The 18,322-nt window shown below is 44.3% G+C and overlaps 1 protein-coding gene across 1 annotated transcript, besides 1 other annotated feature; it reads left to right on the top strand.

The window, feature by feature from the left end:
• Positions 1–6,571: 6,571 nt before the first annotated feature.
• On the top strand, positions 6,572–7,018 carry rps7 (ribosomal protein S7). The gene has a single exon. The coding sequence runs from the start codon at positions 6,572–6,574 to the stop codon at positions 7,016–7,018; it is 447 nt and encodes a 148-aa protein (YP_004849323.1).
• A 3,813-nt stretch (positions 7,019–10,831) lies between these two features.
• Positions 10,832–11,088: a sequence feature (rrnL gene fragment).
• Positions 11,089–18,322: the final 7,234 nt, after the last annotated feature.

The following is an 18,322-nucleotide window of genomic DNA, read 5'->3' as shown; positions in this document are numbered from 1 at the left end:
GAACTGAACCCCATCGCAATATTCTTTGCGCCTCAGTCGGAACACGGTGTAAAGCGCAGTTGAGTACCTCACGGACAAAGGGCTCATAAGACATTCGTTATTTCCCTCAAGACTATGAATCCGATTATAGAGAAAGCCTGCTCTTTTAAGATACTCGGAAAAGGCCGGCCGGACCCTTTCCTAGCTAATCCGAAACCGTTATGCTTCCCTGGCCGTGTAGAGGTGTATTCACTATGAAAATCAACCAAGGCATCCTTAATTTAGAAGACGAGCCGCTGTTCAGAGAACTCTGATTGTACCAGATTAGTTAGTTAGTCTACCGAATCCCTTCCCTTGTTCATCGATCGTTCATGATAAGAAATCGAATAATTGTGCTTTGCCCTAAGAACAGCATCACACACAGATTCTTCTTCCTCAGCCTTTGGCCTCTTACTTAAGCTGTTCCGAAACCGCTACGTGGGGTTCAGACTGAATTCCTGCGACTGGGTGGGGCTTCCTTTTCCTGTCCCTTTGCTCTCTCCTTTGTCCTCTTAGTTTGGACAAATTCAGTAAGGTTGGGTTCATGATCATGATTTGAGAATCGAGACTGATCCAGCAACCCAATAGAAAGTGCTTAGGTCGCTGTGGCAGAAAGAGAAGTCGCATCCGTCCTTGGCATCAAGGGAAGTTTATGCTGCTGTCTCCGTCCCCGTTGAAGGATGCGGGATCTGGGGCATAGACCTCTCTTTCTCCGTCCTCCGGACTATCCATTAGAAAAGTTTGAACAAACTATGTGAATTGACATGACAGGCCTAGGCTTGATTCTTGAATTGCTATTTCCCGGCTTTTTTGCTTCTTTTTCATAGTAAATCGAAGATTGATATTTAACGAAAATAGATCAATTTTGACTGATTTTTCATGATTTCTTGCTACTTCCCTATGGGCAAAACCTAGCAAAATCTAGGAATTCACTCTAGCAGATTAATCTGAAATCTAGCTCTTCAATCTAGCAGATTCATAATTCTTCTTGAATTCGAGTTAATGAGTGAATTATTCTTTTCTTTTCGTCAATATTCTATATTCTTTGAATATATTAGTTCACAATCAGACTCCTAACTCCGGCGCCATAAGACAGGGATATTGATTTGGGAATTTTTCGTTTTCCGCTGCTATATTGCAGCCGCTTAAAAAAGCGCAAAGAATATTGCGAGTCATGATCTTTCATTATTGCAGCCGCTTAAAAGACGTTAGGATCCATAAGACAGGTCCGAAGGCGGAATGAAATATGCGGGGCGAGAGTCATGATGAATGAAAGCTATATTGCAGCCGCTTAAAAAAGCTCATAGTCCTAGGCTTGATGAATGAAAGCTATAAAAAGCGCAAAGAATTTGCGAAAGGAGCGGTTCAAAAAGCAAGTCAATGAAGAAGGCTCAAAGAATCCCACGGAGCGGGAGACCCAAAAAGAGAAAGCCATCAAAAATCCAAGTTCAGTTGGCCAAGGGAAAAGAAAAAATCGAGAAATAGGTTAGCGCCTTGTGACGGAAAGGAACTGCTCTAGTCTCGATCGTGCGCAGGTTGCGGACGCAGAACCTGAATCTAAGGCATTCTATGCTTTCTAGGGGAGAGAGAGAGGGGGAAAAAGACCCAATATCTAGGGATCAAGGTGGTCACATCCAGAGAAAGGGACGAAGTAAGTTGACCCACTACGCGGTGTAGAGGTGCGAAGGAAGGAGACGGAGTTCTATCAGCCCACTAGGCAGGCGAGAGAGGGACAAAGGCGCGAGACCTAGGGTCAAAGAATTTGAGTCTCACTTCCGGTATTCTTTTTCCTAATTGCATCCTAAACCTGTAAAATCCTCGTGATAGAATGCCAGAATGAAAGTAATGATAGGCAGAAGTCAAGGAATTCCAGGGGTTTCCTTTACCAATCCAACTGGCCTAGGTGAATAGGATACCCAGGCTGGCCGAGAGAGAAGGAATGGGAGATTCTACCGCGGAGTGGGGACATCAGAACCGCTACCTGGGTTAAGAAGAAGAGGTTGCCAGCCTCCCGAGAGGTGAAAAAGTATATACTTAGAAGGAGAGGAGCGAAGACGCGAGAGCTTAAAGCGAGAGGAGCAAGAAGAGGAAAGACTATTATCAATCTGAAAAGGAGTGCAAGAAAGGCAGTAGGAGTAGTCACTTAAAGAGTGAGAGGTTTGATGATGACTATTTAGGGGTTGCTCACCATCACCGCTAGCTTTAGTCCCAAAACTGCCTCAATGAAGAAGGTTCAAAGAAGATTGAATGAATGAATGACCGCCATAAATAAGAGAGACGGAGTCTGACCTCTTCCCTTCCATGATTGAGAACCAACCCGGCGCATGGCGAAAGGATTTACGCTTCAAAAGAAGGAGAAGAAGAAGCCCACTCTGCGGTCTAGGCCATAGGCAATTCTCTTTCAAAAAGATAGCGGAAATGAAAAGAGGTTTCCTCCCCTCATAAGGAAGAGAGGTTGTAGTAGGATAGGCATCCCTTTCTGCTTGCACCATGATTCTTCTCGCTTTTAGAGGACTGAACTCATTTATTCTCAAAGAGAAGGAGGCGAAGTCCGCGGCGGAGAAGGTTCTTTCCCTTTTTCAGTCACTTAGCTTTCTTACTCTGAAGAAAGAGGAATCCTAGATAAAGAGAGAATCCCCCCGAATCAAGAAAGAAATCTCAATACCGCAGATGCATTCCCGTGGTCCGTCTTCTCTTAGAGTAAGAGCTCTTGCTGGACAGTGCTAGTGAGGAGGAAGAACCGCTCTTAGAAATGTGCACAAGCTCTCATCTCCTGGTAGACTTTTGATCTTATCCCTTTCGGAGTCATCGGGATTGGTCTTGAATCTTCCTCTATCAATTTCTTCTTTATTTGATTCTTATATGCAATTAGGAAAAGGATCTGACTCAATTCAATAGAAAGTGAACTTCTACCCCCGCATAAGAGGTCACTCCGTCTTATTCCACTTTCATGTTATGGTAGGCTTTCCTGACTGAACTTTCTTTCATGTTCTTGGACGGGGTCCAGATGTTCAAAGAAGATTTCCAGAAGGCGCAATGAAATATGCCTTGAATGAGTGCAAGTATGAATCATATTTTCCAGTCAAAGAATATTGACAAAGAAGTTTGAGTGGAAGATTTGATATTATCTTATCTGAAAGCCTATCCGTCCGACTATTTTAGTGGAATTAAGAGGTCCTCCGGACCCGTCCGATATGAATGTGCCTTTTGTCGACCCTCGTATGATTGGTAGAGCCTTCCCCTTTCTTCTTCTTCTCTGGAGTTTGTCCCAGAACTATCTACTCTACCGCTCGGACCCGCTCCGTCCTTTTGACTCGTTCATTCCTTAAATAACTTTGCGACTGAGGCTCAAAGCTAATATGGATATAAATCAGTGGCTATTTTTTGGAAGGCAACTCATATTACATTGAGCCTGCAACTTCGGATATTGCTGAGTCCATAAGACAGGTCCGAAGGACTATCCATTAGGGGATGAGAGGTTCCCGGAGAGGAGCTGGATACAGAGTCTGAGAGACATTACCCTCAGAACAGGTGGGAAAGAAAGAGTACGACCGAGACCGAGTTTGCCAGCAGAGTTGGAGGCTAGAAGCTTTACCGAAGGAACCCACTATTTCTTTTTCTTTATCCGCGAAGAAAGAGTAGGAAAGATCAAGCCTAGGGGCGTCTATACCGAGTGTCAGCAGCGGATCGGACAAGACCTCATATTCCCCAATTGAAATCCCTATCGTAATTCATATCTTTTCTAATCTAGTAGACAATATTAGATTGAGATAGTAGCGCGGCTTTCTCTGTACTTCGAAATCCCTTTCTCAAACCGGGCATAGAGCTCTCCACTACTGGACTGCAGGAGATGCCGGTAACCGCGGGATAGAAAGCGATGGAGAACTTCCGGAAAGAGGGACTTTCCATGAACTATCTATACACTTCCGTTATTCGTTATAGTTACTTAACTAAGAAATCCGGCTCGGAAGCTAGACTAAGGAAATATCTTCTTGCCTCAGAGTCTAAGTAAGCTAGGGGCTAGGATCGCGACCGGCCGCTCGACTCTTCTACTTAGTTTAGTTAGGGTAGGGTTAGTTGACTGGTCCTGGGACTGTCCGAGGAACCCCACCAGAGTAAGCGTCATACCTTGAATGAGAAAGAAGAATAGGCATCGGCCGAGTGCCATAACTCAACTCTTAATTAAGGAAGAAGACTGCCAATTATAGGGATAAGACTACGATCAACCCGCGGGTTAAAGGTAAAGTCAGAAAAAGGTATAAGGAAGACGAAAGAGAAAGCCTAAAAAGTGCAAAATATGGGCAATATTCTTTGAACCGGAGGACGTCTTTAACGCCTACTTTTCTAGGAGCGCTCAAAGAATTATCGAAGCGAGACAACTTTGTCTTTCTCTAAAATTGAGTCCTTCGCTCAATGAACAAGGTTCAAAGAATATTGAAAAAGAATGATCTCAAATGAGCAATATTCTTTGCGCATCTGGACCCGGCCATAGATCTTTGCTCCTCGCTCTTTGCGCAAGGCATCCTTAATTTTCTTCCTGGGCGCCTACTAAGATCAGGTTTCATTCTCCTCTGATTCAACCATTTATTCTGGATCTGGCTTGAGGGGAGGTTTTGGCCAATACTCTTAGTGCTGGGTCTTGTCTCCTTCGTACTGACTTCTGCTTTTTTGAAGCTCTTTCTAGGGAAAGCTGAGATTATCTATTCAAATAGAATGTCTCAACAAGCTACTGCTTTTTCTGGGACAAGAACCTGGGTGACTCTTAACCCTCTTCTCCAGGAAGATTTTCTCCCCCCCAGGAAGTCGATGAACAAGGGCTCCTAACCTCTCCTCTGGTTGAGCCTATATCCTCTTCTCCCTCTGACAGAGTTGCTTCGCTCCTCGTCGTCAACTCATCTGGAGCTTTGATTTTAGGAGTGGATCGTCTTTGAGATTGAAGATACCCTTTCGCATCGAGTAAGAAAAGAGTGGAATCGACTAAGAAAGATGTGGCATCTTTCGACCCTTTGTTCCAATAACATCGATCCTTTGAAGCCTCGCCTTAAGCCTTGGCAAAGAGATCTACCCTACCTTCAACTAAGCTACTTTCTCAAGAACAAAAGCTATTCGCACCGGTCCAGAGGACTCATTCATGGAACTCAAACTAGGCCTCCTAAATGAACTTGAGCCTATCTCCCTCCGCCACCAGGCCTCCGCCGAGTATGCCCGCCGAGTGCCGGGTTCCGTACCGAGAAGTGAAATGGTAGGATTCTTCTTCTATATATATAGAAAAGAGAATATCAACATACAGCATCTTCCTAAAGAGCTCCTCCTTACAATATCCCTGTCTTATGGATCCTCTTCCCCAACGAGGACCTTTTTTGCTTCCTAATCGACTGGTGGGCTTGCTCGAGCGGACGGACTCTTTGCCATACCTCTGAGCGATTTCTTCTCTTTCTTAGGCAGTCAATATTCTTTGAACCTCACTTGTTCATTGACTTAAGTCGATCTTCTTCTTCCCGTCCGGAGGACTGGTCTCGCTATTTTAGTGGACGCTACTTGATTAATGGGGTGATGAGCAATTAGTAAGGAGAAGGACTTCTTTATCAAGCTTAACCTTTGTAATAGGTTTCATAGTCCAGAGGACGTCCTTCGGAGTATATAGCTCGTCTTCACTTTTTTGATTGCTTTCTGGAGAGATCAGTTTCTGTTGATAGGATCGTCCCAGGTTCGGTAATCTTTCTACAAGCCTTGGCGGCGGCTGTCCAACCAGGTCTTTCCACTACAAGGGGGAAGGATTCCTATGCCTTAGGATGAGATTGATGATTCCTGCCGTACCTCCTTCTAAAAGCTCTATAAAAAGGACGAGGTGCCAGGTTGGATAGTCCGGAGGACCTAACGGAGGCTCAATATTGAGATGACATTCTTTCTTTTTTCCACTAATATTTCAATATTCTTCGATCATTCTTTGAGCTGGTCTAATCAATTGATTAAGAATCTTTGACCCGTCCTCCGGACTGTCCACTAGGTCCTGTCATCTGGACCTTTCTTTTTTGAACCCTTGTTTATCCACTAGTAGGTTTCAAAACATAAGAGAGAAAGTTGGAATTCAATTCCATTAACATAGAAGGAAGATAAAGGTTTCAGTCGTCCGAAGAAGTCCGACTAGAAACTGAAAGGTAGGGAGAGACCGGACAATCTGATGATATAGACTTGTGATGTCAGAGAAGAGTGCAGAAGAGAAGAAGATTTCCGCTTTCTTTTAGGTTATCTAATCTTTTCTTTAAAAGGGAGAGGAAGAGTCAGTGGCTGTCTCACTTCAATCGGCAGTTCGTATGATCTCTTTCGGATCGGTCCTGATGCCGGGACGGAGCCGTATGAGAGGAGAGTGTATACTCTTTCACTCCGGGAGCGAGACCAAAGTTCAAGAAGCTATTTTGAGTGGTAAACTCTGAAAAGAAAGATGGAAAGAGGGGAGTTGGCTGATAAAGATGGACAGTGACGATTGCGTAATATCAATTTATCGGCCTCGTCATCGAAAGCGGCTGAACATTTCTCTCCAATTCTAAGCTATATGGGGGGCTTGGATGGTGAGCAAAAAGAATTGATCAAGAAGTTGGTCAACTTTCGCATGAAAGAAGGTAAAAGAACGAGAGTTCGTGCTATTCTTTATCAAACTTTGAATCGCCCAGCTCAAACTGAACGCGATGGAATCAAACTTATGGTTGAGGCCGTAGAGAATATAAAGCCCATATGCGAAGTCGAAAAAGTCAGAGTAGCAGCTACTTTTTATGATGTCCCTGGGATTGTAGCCAGGGATCGTCAACAAACCTTAGCTATTCGTTGGATCCTTGAAGCAGCTTTCAAACGACGTATAAGCTACAGGATAAGCTTAGAGAAATGTTCATTTGATGAGATACTGGATGCTTACCGAAAGAGGGGAATTGCACGTAAGAAAAGGGAGAATCTTCATAGACTGGCTTCCACCAATCGAAGTTTCGCGCATTTCAGATGGTGGTAAAGTAGAGACCACATAATAGAATATTCCTCATTCAGTCAGATTATGAAGTAAGATATGCTTTGACCCAGCCTCCGCCTTCTTATATTTGGAGTCTGAATATAGAAAGCCAGCCTTCCTAATACTCCTCCCTTCATTCATTGAGTTGGAGGATAGGCTTTCTGAAGGAGGCCCGCCCCTTATGCATTGCATGAAAGAAGCGAACTTTGTATGACTTCTCTTTTGCCTCAGGCGCAATATTGCGGGGAGATCAATCAAAAAATAGGCCATTCATTCAGAAGTAGTGGGCCCCTCTTTCTAGTGACTCGGGGAGCTGATCTGATAAATGCACTTCAAAGGGAGGGGATCTCTTAGATACCATGTTGCTATGGCCGGGCATAATCTGAAGTTAGGTCAAAAAGAAGAGGGATTCGGCGGTAGAGGCAGGAACCGATAGCCCCTTTTTATGTCGGAAAAGGCAAGAGAAAGAAAAGTCAGGACTCTCTCCGTTGGGCAAAAGGCTGTGATCTTCATTAACCACTCCACTAGGGATTTCTTTGGCTCAAGCTATCAATAGCAATAGTGAAACTCGTCCTTCATTAGCTTACGTGGGAATGGAAGAACTTCCCCACCTCACTACTAAACCGTAGCTTTCTACCTTTTGATTCTGGTAATTTTGTCTCCATCATACCAAGACCCGTCCCACTTTCACCTGTAGTTGCAGCAGCCGTTTTTCTTGATTACGGAAGAAGGCGCTCTAATCCGCTTTTTTCAAGCTTCCCATCCGCTGAGTGAGGTCGATTCCCAGGACGGAGGCTTTCCCCACCACCCCCATCTAATCCATGCGGGTATGCCAATTTCTCTTTATCACGAGGAAATGGAATTGAGCAAACGATGTATAATAATCAGCGGCTTTGAAAGGAGAAATGGAGATTGGGAAGTCATAAGTGAGAGGGGAGAGATGAAAGAAGAACTAGCCTCTAAGGCATTAGCTCGAGAGAAGAGAGGGAGATGAGCGTGCGAAGCCCTAGCTAATGAAGGAAAGAGCGCGCCTTACCTTTCTCTTGAGTTGAGCTGCAAGCTTAGAACTAGTATTTCCAAAAAGAACCGTCAATCTTATTGAACCGGATAAGATTCTCATTTTCACTCCTAGTCGGCTAGTAGAAGGAGGATTTCAGGATTTCCCTACAGGCAATTCAATTCAGTAGCGGATGCATCAAGGCGCGTCCTTCTAATTCTGATGGTAATTCATTTCATAGATTTCCTCTCCTGGAGCAGAAGTGCCCTTATTACAAGCTAAATAGTAGTCTCTAGTATCGGCATCGAGTAAGCTAATTGTCAAAAAAGTAGGCACCTTGATTCAACTCCTAGAGAAGTCCAAAAAGAAAGAATCTCATCTTGACCTTTAATTTGATGCGCCTCTTTGAGCCTTGAATTATCTGTTTTGGAAGTGGTTCAGTCCGAAGGACTATCCATTAGACTGCACCTCGCTCTTCTTGCAGTTTCAGTTCTTGAAAATCCAAAAACAAAGGCGAGAAGACAGGCGCAAAGATCGTGGCCCACGCCGCGGTGCAATAAGACAGGTCCTCCTTCGGTTAATTACGGATGGTCCTACGGATAAATCACCTGGACCTTTCTTTGGCCCTGCGGACGTAGGACGTAGGACTCCGGACCCTGGACCTTTCTTTGGCACTCCGGACGGATAAAGAAATAGAAATAAAGGCTCAATGCAATTTGAGCTTTCAGGCTGTCCGCTACGCTCCGAAAGAAGGGAAAAATATCCTGTAGTTCCGGATCAAAATCAAGTGCTTTAAGGCTGTCCGCTACGCTACGGCTCCGCTTCCGCGTAGGCTCAAAGAATTTGAGAAAGAATATTGCTCAAAGAAATGCCAATTGTTTTCTTTTCTAATGGATAGTCCGGAGGACGGACAAAGACAGGGGTATTCTTGATTCCCAATGAACAAGGTTATTCAATCATAATGATTCTTTCATTCTCGTGTATTCCTTCATTATCGTTAATGAGATCGAATGGCTCACCCGAAATTTCTTTCTTTCTGCCCCTTCGTCCATTCTATATCTTTTGCTTTCTTCTTCTTTTCATTGACTTCTTTATTCTTCTCCCACGCTTTTTTAGGATTAAAAGCCTAACGAATTTCTTGCTTGTTGGCTAATACCAGCATACTCAAAGTATGCCCTTTCATTTTGTGGGGCAGCGGAAAAAAAACCCCATATCTATGATTGCAGATGCTCTTTTCTTTATCTTTCCATCTTATCACTCGTTCTCATTCTCATATGGCCTCCTCCTTCATTTCCAAAGAGTATTGCGGGGTGGGACTAAGAAAAGTCAAGTTACTCATGCCCTTATCTTTCTCTTTATCTTTCCATCTTATCAGTAATATGGCCAGCTCATTAGCTCATCAAAGCTTTCCCGAGCGGATGATCGACTATCTATCCGATAAGGGATGGCCTAAGGAGTATATGCCCGAGGAGCTAAACGAGAAGTTTTTATTACTTGATTGGATTGCCTTCAATCTACTGGCAAGTCGACCCTTCCGCACCCGGCAACTCTTTATTTATGGAGGTCCGGAAACCCAGAAGACTCTTTTTTTTTTCTCAATGTCGTTAGCAAAGTCTTAAATGTCTTCGCCACTGTCCATGAAGGGTTAGCACGGGTGGAGGTTGAGGATAACTGGGACCTGATTTTAGTAGATAAAGTCGATTTTGCAGGTTGGAGAATTTCGCCGGATAAGAGGAGCCAGCTGCTCACGCTACTGGATGGGCCTCAGCCTCATTATTCGGGCAGGCGTAAAAAGAATGTGCCTATAATTCTGATTGGTAGGACAATGCCAGACTTTTTATTAGAAGAAAGTTGTGCTTGCGGGGAAAAAGTGATTCCCCTCAAGTTTTTCTCTAAATTGGAGAATTTCTCCGAAGAAAGAGTAATAGCAACGCTATGGTCAGCTTTCTTGATGAGAGCTTCGACCCAGGAGAACCTAAATTCGGATTCCTTCCTTGAATATAACGAGCTGGTGGCCGAGGAATATTTCACTCATTTTGATTATGAAAAAATCAAAAGGCCCTATGTTTACTATGACAAGGAAGGGTTCGGTATGAAGGTTTTCCGGTTTTCGGGGGATGTGGATGGGCCGCCTTATTTGTCTTTTTTACCTTCCCTCTTCTCGGCCCCGAAGTCCATCCTCAAAATATTGCCTTCCCACGAGGAAAGGAGCGAGATGGACCCCATTATTCTGAAGAGAATGCATAAGGACGAAGATGAGAGACCGGTGATAGACCTCTTTCTCTATATGCATCTACCGAAATTTGAGAGAAAGAGGCTAGATCTTCTCAATTTGGCCCTTATTCCGATTCCTCAAAATGATACCCCCTTAAGATAAGAAGAAAAGGGATTGTCGAGGGGGAAGCAAATCTTGTCATTGAAAGGCAAAGTACTACTTTGCGGACCTTTTTCTCCAACGATCTTGCCCTTTGGCCCATGGGTTTCAAGGGGCGGGGGGATATCTGGTCCCATTTTGCTAAAATGGAAGTATATCTGATGAACCCCGATACTCGTGGGAAATCTGTGGTTTTCTATCAGGAGACGGCGGATCGGCTTTTCCTAGAAGCCTTTATAAAGGCCGATCGCGAGCCGATAGAGGAGACAAATGAGGGGGAGGTCCGCTTGGTAGTAAACCGCTTGTTAGTGGGGCATTATCCGGAGGAGGACCCGTATTCAGACATTGATCCTCCTTCCGACGGCTAAGGGAGTCTGATTTTCTTACTCATTCATTTGCTAGTCCCAGTCCCCGAGCCCCCTCGGGTGAATGCGTCATAGTCTCTTTCGCTTCCTATGTAGGGTTGGTGTGAAATTCAAGGGAGAACTGCGAGGAGCCAACCCTAGAGAGAACTGGGTTGGGCCAACCTATGGTATACCGGTTCTTATGCCGGAGCGCCGGGCAGCTAAGTTGGTATGGAAGAACCGCTGCGCCGCGGGAAATCCTTCTTTATAGAAGTTCTCGGACGAGGTTTTTGAACATCACTTCGATAGGCGAGAGGTGTAAGCACCGCGAGGTGTTCAGCTATCTCGTACTAAACGACTTGAACGATAATGAAAGATGTCAAAAATCTAGCAGATTAATTTTGAGTACAATGAACAAAGGTTTGAGAAGCCCCACGGAGCAGTGCAAAGTCAGCCCTTCGTTAATTCTCGTTTTCTATGTTTTCACTCTCAGAGTTGCGTCCCTTTCTTCAGCTGTCCCTGAATTAGTTCTTTCGGCGGTTGCTCTTTCAGTTTCAGAGAAAGGCTCGATGAAATTGAGAAGTGTTAAGGAGTGCAATGAGAGTGAGTTTACGAACCGAACGAGAGGCATCAAAATTCAATTCTTCCAAATAAATAGTCGGAGGTCGAGTGAGGTTACGAACGAGAGGAGAGGGTCGAAGAGACTCGACCGTAGGGAGAGGGTCGAGCCACTATTTTGAGCTTTTCGTACTCATCCTTTCTTAGTTTTTCTCTTCCTTATTATGTCCGATTCTCCGAAAAAAAGAAAATAAGTATCGGTCGCAGTAAAGAGATTTCTTCAACAACGGATGAGGCTCAAAGAATATTGAGTGCTAAATTCCTCTTGCTTCTACTTCTAATAGTAGAAAAAATACAAGAAAATCATAGGCTTTCTCCCAAGAACATCGATCAGTCCCTAGGGAAAATGCAATGAAATACTAGATTCTTCGGACCATATTTCCTAGTCCTTTGGTTATGGATAAGAACCGCTTATGCGGCCACTCCTTCTGACCCTATTTATTGGCCCATTACTTGTCCTACGAGGAACTTCAAAGAGCAGCCACACTTGGACGACGAAGCACTGCGTAGGTTTCTTAAGGCAGGGATGCGAAAGGAGCTAAAATCAAAGGAGGGATAAGTGGAATAAGACTCCTCTTTGCCCCCTATGACGTGAGGTTCTATTCTAGTAAGGCTTTGATTTACGAGGTTCTTCATACTGAATTTCTGACTTAATGGATGCACTAATGGATGAGGGGTAGCGTGGGCAATGAAATGAAGAAGCTAAAGAGATCGAGGATCCTGATCTTTGTCAAGACAAGACTACGTAGCTACTTTCATCCGTCCGAAGTCCTCCGGACTATCCATTAGGTCCATTGAATTTAGCCTTCTTTCATTCTTCTTTCGAGCGGAAATCCCCTGTCATGGGCTCGAGGGTCAATCCGGATCCGGTGTAGCTGACTCTGGAAGTCTTTCTCTTGAAGTTACCGATGACGGAGCATCACTCTAAATCCAACCCAGTCTCGATATGAACACCTCTCCAACTCGGTATATTGAATAACCTATCCTTTCCCTTTCCTCGGGATAGTAATCCGCGGTCAATGCCGGAATAAGAGAAAAGATATTCAGACCGCCATAAGAAAGGGACCTATCCTTGAAAGCTGCTGATAACCGCTACGTGGGCCTCTGAGAATAGATGAAAGCGGATTTCAGTGCCACAGGACGGCCCCGGCCTAGCCCTATCCCTATCCTAATAATCAGACGGATTCTGCCTCCCCGACTCATTTGGGATAGCTGGTTCTAGCTTCTTCCCTGCAACTGATCCTATATCCCTCTCTCCACAAGACTGTCCTCAATTTCTTTCTATCTCGTTCTAGAACCTTGCACAAGATCGACTCAATTTCTGAGAATAGTAATTCAAGACTAGACTAAGAAGCATATTACATAAAGACGCCTAAGCTCAGAAGAGCTTGATAAACCACTTATATGTCCAAAGAGAAAGCCTATGATTATTTCTTATGAGAAGATGAGTTGTATCAGTTGAGAGAAAGCCTAGGGTCACCACTTCTGAAACAAGAACTGGGACGAGGCGAAGATTAATTGAGGAGACTCTTAAGTAAGGTGCAAAGAATATTGCGAGCTCCAGATGAGTTGAGAATTGATCAGACTGGAAAGGAGAGAGAAGGAAGAAGACTAGAAACTGAAGTCAGAATCGAATGAGAGAGAAGAAAGGTCAGACGGAGAAGTCAGAACAAAAAAAGCTTTACTAGAGAGAAAGCCTTCTCTTTCCTTCCTAATTAAGCAGCTCTTTTCTCTTTATTAAAAGACTCTTCACGCCTCTCCTTTCAGTCGAGCCTCATCATCATCAAATTTCATTGATCCAAAGTCTGCGAAATCCAATTTAAGGGAATCATGACTCACATATTAAGGTTCCACGCAATATTCTTTGGTCCTACGTAGCCGCACTTTGCGCATCTGGACCCCTTATAATTACCATATTAACCTGTCCGGAGGACCCGTCGGACTTCTAGCTTAATCTTGAAAGAAAGGTCCAGGTGACTATTATCTCAAACTTCCCTTGAAAGATCTGACGACTCCCCACCGCGGAGGGCTAATCAGCCTAGGGGAATTCTGTAGTTGAAGAAGTGCTTTGTCTTTTCTCTTTCTTTAGAGTAGAGTATTAACTTAGCCGATCGCTCGAGGAGAATTAGATGGTAAGCTGTATTGCCTAAGGCTTTCAACCCTTTCTCCCATAATCTCCAGAACGAGAACCCCATATTCATCCCGCCCCAAGGAAGGGGGGACCTAGTCGGCAGAACGAAGTAGGCCTCGTAGACCAAGGAAGAGTCTGAGGCTCAAGCCTCATCCCTTGAATAAGAGGAGGCGCAAAGAATATTGCTCAGATTTCCGCTTTCTTTTGCGGTGCAAAGAATATTGCGAAACTTTCCAAGTCAAAAGAAGCCAGAGGAGACGATAAAGGAGGGAGAGAGACTGACATCAAGATCAAGAGCAAGCCTTTCTTTTTCAGGTGCCGTTGAGGTGAGTTACCGCGTAGTCGGTCGTGGCTTTTAACGAGCTGCTGATGAAAAGACAAGAAGAAGAAAGCCTACCCTTGAACCGCGGAGTGGGAGTGAAAGGTTAGGCCTTACGAAAACATTCCCCGATCGAAGAGCACCTAACCGCTTGGGATAGCCGATGAACACCGATCCAGTCGATCCTACCTCTCTCCCGAGTAAACTAGCTCGAGCAGTTCCATTCCTCAAAATATGGGAAAGCTTCTCCGACTCGGGTTAGCTGGCTTTACCGTCTGTGACCTTGAAAATAGGCTTTCAGCCATGTGAACAATGTTGAAGAGCAGTTCCGATTCGGTCTAGTGCTTAATCTCTTTCTTCCGATTCTGAAACGATAACTGGTATTGTAGGAGCTGCTTCGCTTCCTTCGATCCTATCCTTTCATGCTAGCACGAGAACCAACCTATCTGATACTTGCCTTATGAGTCTTGAATGCCGAAGCGGGGATCATGAATGAAAGCGAAAGCTGACCGATCGACCGCCATCGAATGCCACCAGTCAACCGAAGGCATCAAAATAGAAGTTGCGCTTTCTTGATTCTTAGTAGGTTAACCTAGGTTGCCGTAGGTTTTTTAGGGTTCGAGAGCATTCTTGATTTAGTTTAGAAGGTTCTGCTTCTGATTATAAGAAGTAATAAGAAGATAATCAAGCTTCTCTTTCTGACTCTCTAACTCTTATCATATTAGCTTTCTCTCCAAGACAGATGGGATCTTTTTCTTAGTTATTCATGACGAGATCCGATCTCATAACTTCTCTAGCTGACTCTGGAGTCACGACGAATGAAAGAGGGACAGCTAAATCAACCTATTTATTAGAAAATCAGAAAAGGATTTCTCCTTCAAAGGCCTTAATAACGAAGAGCTTACCGCTTCAACAAGATAAGCTACAGCATTCTCAAAAGAAGAAAGCGAAGCCAAAGCGAGTATGTGAAGGCCATCTAGTTCTCCCTGGACATTTTGGATATGACGGTCTCGCTACCTCTGAGCGAGCGAGTGCCTCATTTAAGTTAAGAGAGTTCAACTTCCGAGACCGGGGTCTCATATCTATCCTGATCTTAAAGAGTCAACTCGGAGAGAATTCTCACTTCTTTCAGTTACCTTTCGTACTCCAACTCAGCTGCATAGCGCCCTCTGCGGGAAATTCCTTTCTTCTTCTTTTCTTCTTTGAATCAAATACCTTCCCATTCAAATAGTGAGATGATAGTAAGCCGTTGAGATCCAACTCTCTTTCGCAATATTCTTTGCGCCTTCGTAACCTACTTCTTTAGACCCAACGGACGATCCGAGACCGATTTGACTCGAAAAATGAAGAAAGCGGGTCAATGTGCACAAAGAGAAAAAAGAGAAAGATTTCTCCGGTCGAGCTATTTCATTCCTCTCCCACAGCTCCTACCGCTCCGTGGGGGTCTAGCAGCCGACGCCCTATGAGTGATTTTTTCTCTCCGTCTCCGACGATTGATTCTCTTCCTCTTTGCTTTGGTACCGCGGAGTGGGCTCCGCCTCAATGAACAGAATCAAGGCGGTCGATGTTCTTGTTTTTATGACTCTGAATCTTGATCTTGAAGCCTTCTTGCTTTAATGGGACTAGGATAGTCTGATTCTGAAAAGGTATTTCTCTCTTTCCGTAGCGACTTGAGCTAGCTCATTGGCTAGGGCACTGACTGAGGAAGAAGGATACCAAGGGGAGAGGTCTTATTCCGTAAAGCTTCTACAATAAAGTCAATGAACAAGTTATAAGGACTCAAATTCTTTGAGCCTCCGGAGCCTTCGTAGGACGAAGAGAAAGAAGAATTACTATAATTATTCTAGTCAGTGGGCAGCCCACGGAGCGGGCCCACTACGCGGTTGGGGAAGAAGGGTAGCAAGGTAACTCAAATCGGCGGACTAGCCCTATCCTCAAGCTCTAAAAAGGGTCGGGACCGCTCCGACGGAGCAAAGTGATTTTACCGGAGGTTCAAAGAAGAAAAAGAAGGCGCCATAAGACAGGTCCTCCTTCGGTTAATTCTGGATCTTGTAGGAGTTTTCTACCCTTTACAACGTTCCCATTAAAGAAGCGAAGGCTCTTTTCAGATTTCGAGTTTACAAATTAGGAGAAAGAAATAGAAAGTGCTGAAGAATGCACTCATTAACTCGAATTCAAGAAGAATTATGAATCTGCTAGATTTCAGACATCTTTGTGCTAGATTTCAGACATCTTTGCTTAATGAAGACGGAGTGAATTCCATGATTTTGCTAGGTTTTGCCCATAGGGAAGTAGCAAGAAATCATGAAAAATGCCTTCTTTTTTCTCTATTATCGTTGGATAAGAAAAGTCGAAAAAGTCCTATTTAGAAGCAAAAAAGCCGGGAAATTGCAACTGGTCCATTAGCAAAATCTAGGGAAAATCAATGAACAGAGTTTTCTTATGGTTTCTGGTCCGGATACTGACGGGTCTATTCTTGATTCCGCTCCTGAATATGGATAGTCCTCCGGACTGGTCCGAAGGCTAGGCGCAAAGAATATTGCGAGGACGGAGGACGGGGGAAGGCCTATCCATTAGAGAATTTGACTTGCGACGGAGGCTCAAAGAATGATCGAAGTCGTATTTAAAGGTCTCAGGGGTCCTCTTGACTCTGAAAGGAGGAGGGAGGCAAGCCGCGCTGCGAGAGCCACAGTTGAGGCTGTTTCAGTCTCCGTTAAAGTTCTTTATTCAGTTGAAAGAAGAACTGGGACAACGAAAGACTACTCATAAATCTCATCAATTCCAAAAGATTTCCTATGGTAAAATGCTGAACGAGAAGAAGCCGTCCGCTAGATCATGAGATCGTAAGGCGAGCTTCAATATTCTTTTCACCCAAGCAGAATTTCCGAAAGAGCTTTGTTCAGGCAAGACCTATCCTCTTTTTTCGGCATTGACGGTGGTGCTGCTAACCGTTGAGGATGAAAGATCCGTCGATCGGCAAGCTCGTATGAATGAGAAGGCAAAAGTCTTTTGACTCTAAATCCGGGGAACCTCTTGAAAAGACTCCTAAGTCCATTAACCTACTAAACCTACTTAAAAGAATAAAGAGCTCCTCCCCCCTCCGAAGGAGTTCTTTATGGAACTCAAACTACAATATCCCCCGTAGTGGGCCATAGATCTTTGCGCCTCCGGTGGTCGCTTCGCATAGTAAGAAAAGTAATAGTCTTTGTCATTTGCAGCCCTGAAATCTTCTTTGAACCTCCACTAGGAGCAAAGAATTTGCGAAAAAGTATTCCACTAAGGACTCCGCTACGTGGGCAGCGTCAACAAGTCAATGATTAGGTCTGGGACCTCAACCTAGTCTGCAATGCAAGAGATCCTTATCCTTTCCCTCGTCTCAAGCTCCTTTGCTGCCTCCTTTTCTTCCGAGCCAACGAACCTAAATCTGATGAATGAAACTGGGGGCTCACAGGGGAGGGCATGTCATATCTAGTTCAGGCGCAGGGCTAGTCTTTTCGATGAGATCTTCTTTTCCCATCCCAACTCAGCCTGTACCCAACTTCCCACCGCTACGTGGGATCGTATATGACCAATGAACCTCTTCCTCCAGTGAGTGGGGCTGTTCCGCTTGCTTTTGCAGTTGAAGTCGCTATAGAAGCCGATGTTTTTCGATCGGGTGTGCGTCTTTAGTTATTCTGCTTTCTTATTTTATTATTCATATGCGAGAAAGCTAAGATAGAATTAGTAGGGCGCGGGGAAGAGTACGAAGTCTCACCTCTAACTCACTCTTATCTTGAGGTGTCTCGGCCCACGGAGCGGTATTCATACGACTTAATAGAAAGAAAGTCTGAACCGGTATTGTTGTTAACAGTTTTGGAACAAAGGAGACAAGAGGCATACTCGAGAAAACGTAGGAGGAAGGAAGCAAGGGTTTTTTTCTGTCCTAAGGGAATGGAATTAGGATCGAATAGGAAGAAAGGCGCAAAGAATATTGCCCAGGAAGAATCCAATAAAAAGCCACTCTCGGGTCGGTTTCAGTTCATAGGAATTCTCCCTCTTGTTTGAGGACTGTTATTAACTCATAAAGAGAGTTCCGATCTTTCAAAGGGGATGTTCCTTCCCATTAATGAAGAAAGCGCTGATAACTCTCTTCTCATCTAAGGGAAGACGCCTCAGGCACAGGTGGAATTCTACCGCGTATTATCTCTTTCTGAACTGAAGGCTCAAAGTATTTGAGATTAAGATTTCCGCTTTCTTTTATGCCGAACCGCCAACTTTCTATGCCTGACTTTCCGTTGACACCTACTAATTACCGCTACGTGGGAACATCTTAATCTCCAATCAACGAATAAGAATTAGGTCTTCCATCTGGAAATAGAATGATCGTCACGTGATTGAAAAAAGATGAAAAGACAAGCAAAACAACTAATGAAAAAAATGTATAAGATAGAACTCATTTTCACTCCCAAGATAAGGATGCCTTGGCTTTGTACCCCGCGAATGCTAATGATGATTCCTCATGAACTACTTGACTTACCTTGCCAA

Source organism: Cucumis sativus, assembly GCF_000004075.3.
Source record: "Cucumis sativus mitochondrion chromosome 1, complete sequence".
In the NCBI taxonomy this organism is placed as follows: domain Eukaryota; kingdom Viridiplantae; phylum Streptophyta; class Magnoliopsida; order Cucurbitales; family Cucurbitaceae; genus Cucumis; species Cucumis sativus.
The sequence above is the reverse complement of the archived record's forward strand: the minus strand, read 5'-3'. Positions and strand labels throughout refer to the sequence as shown.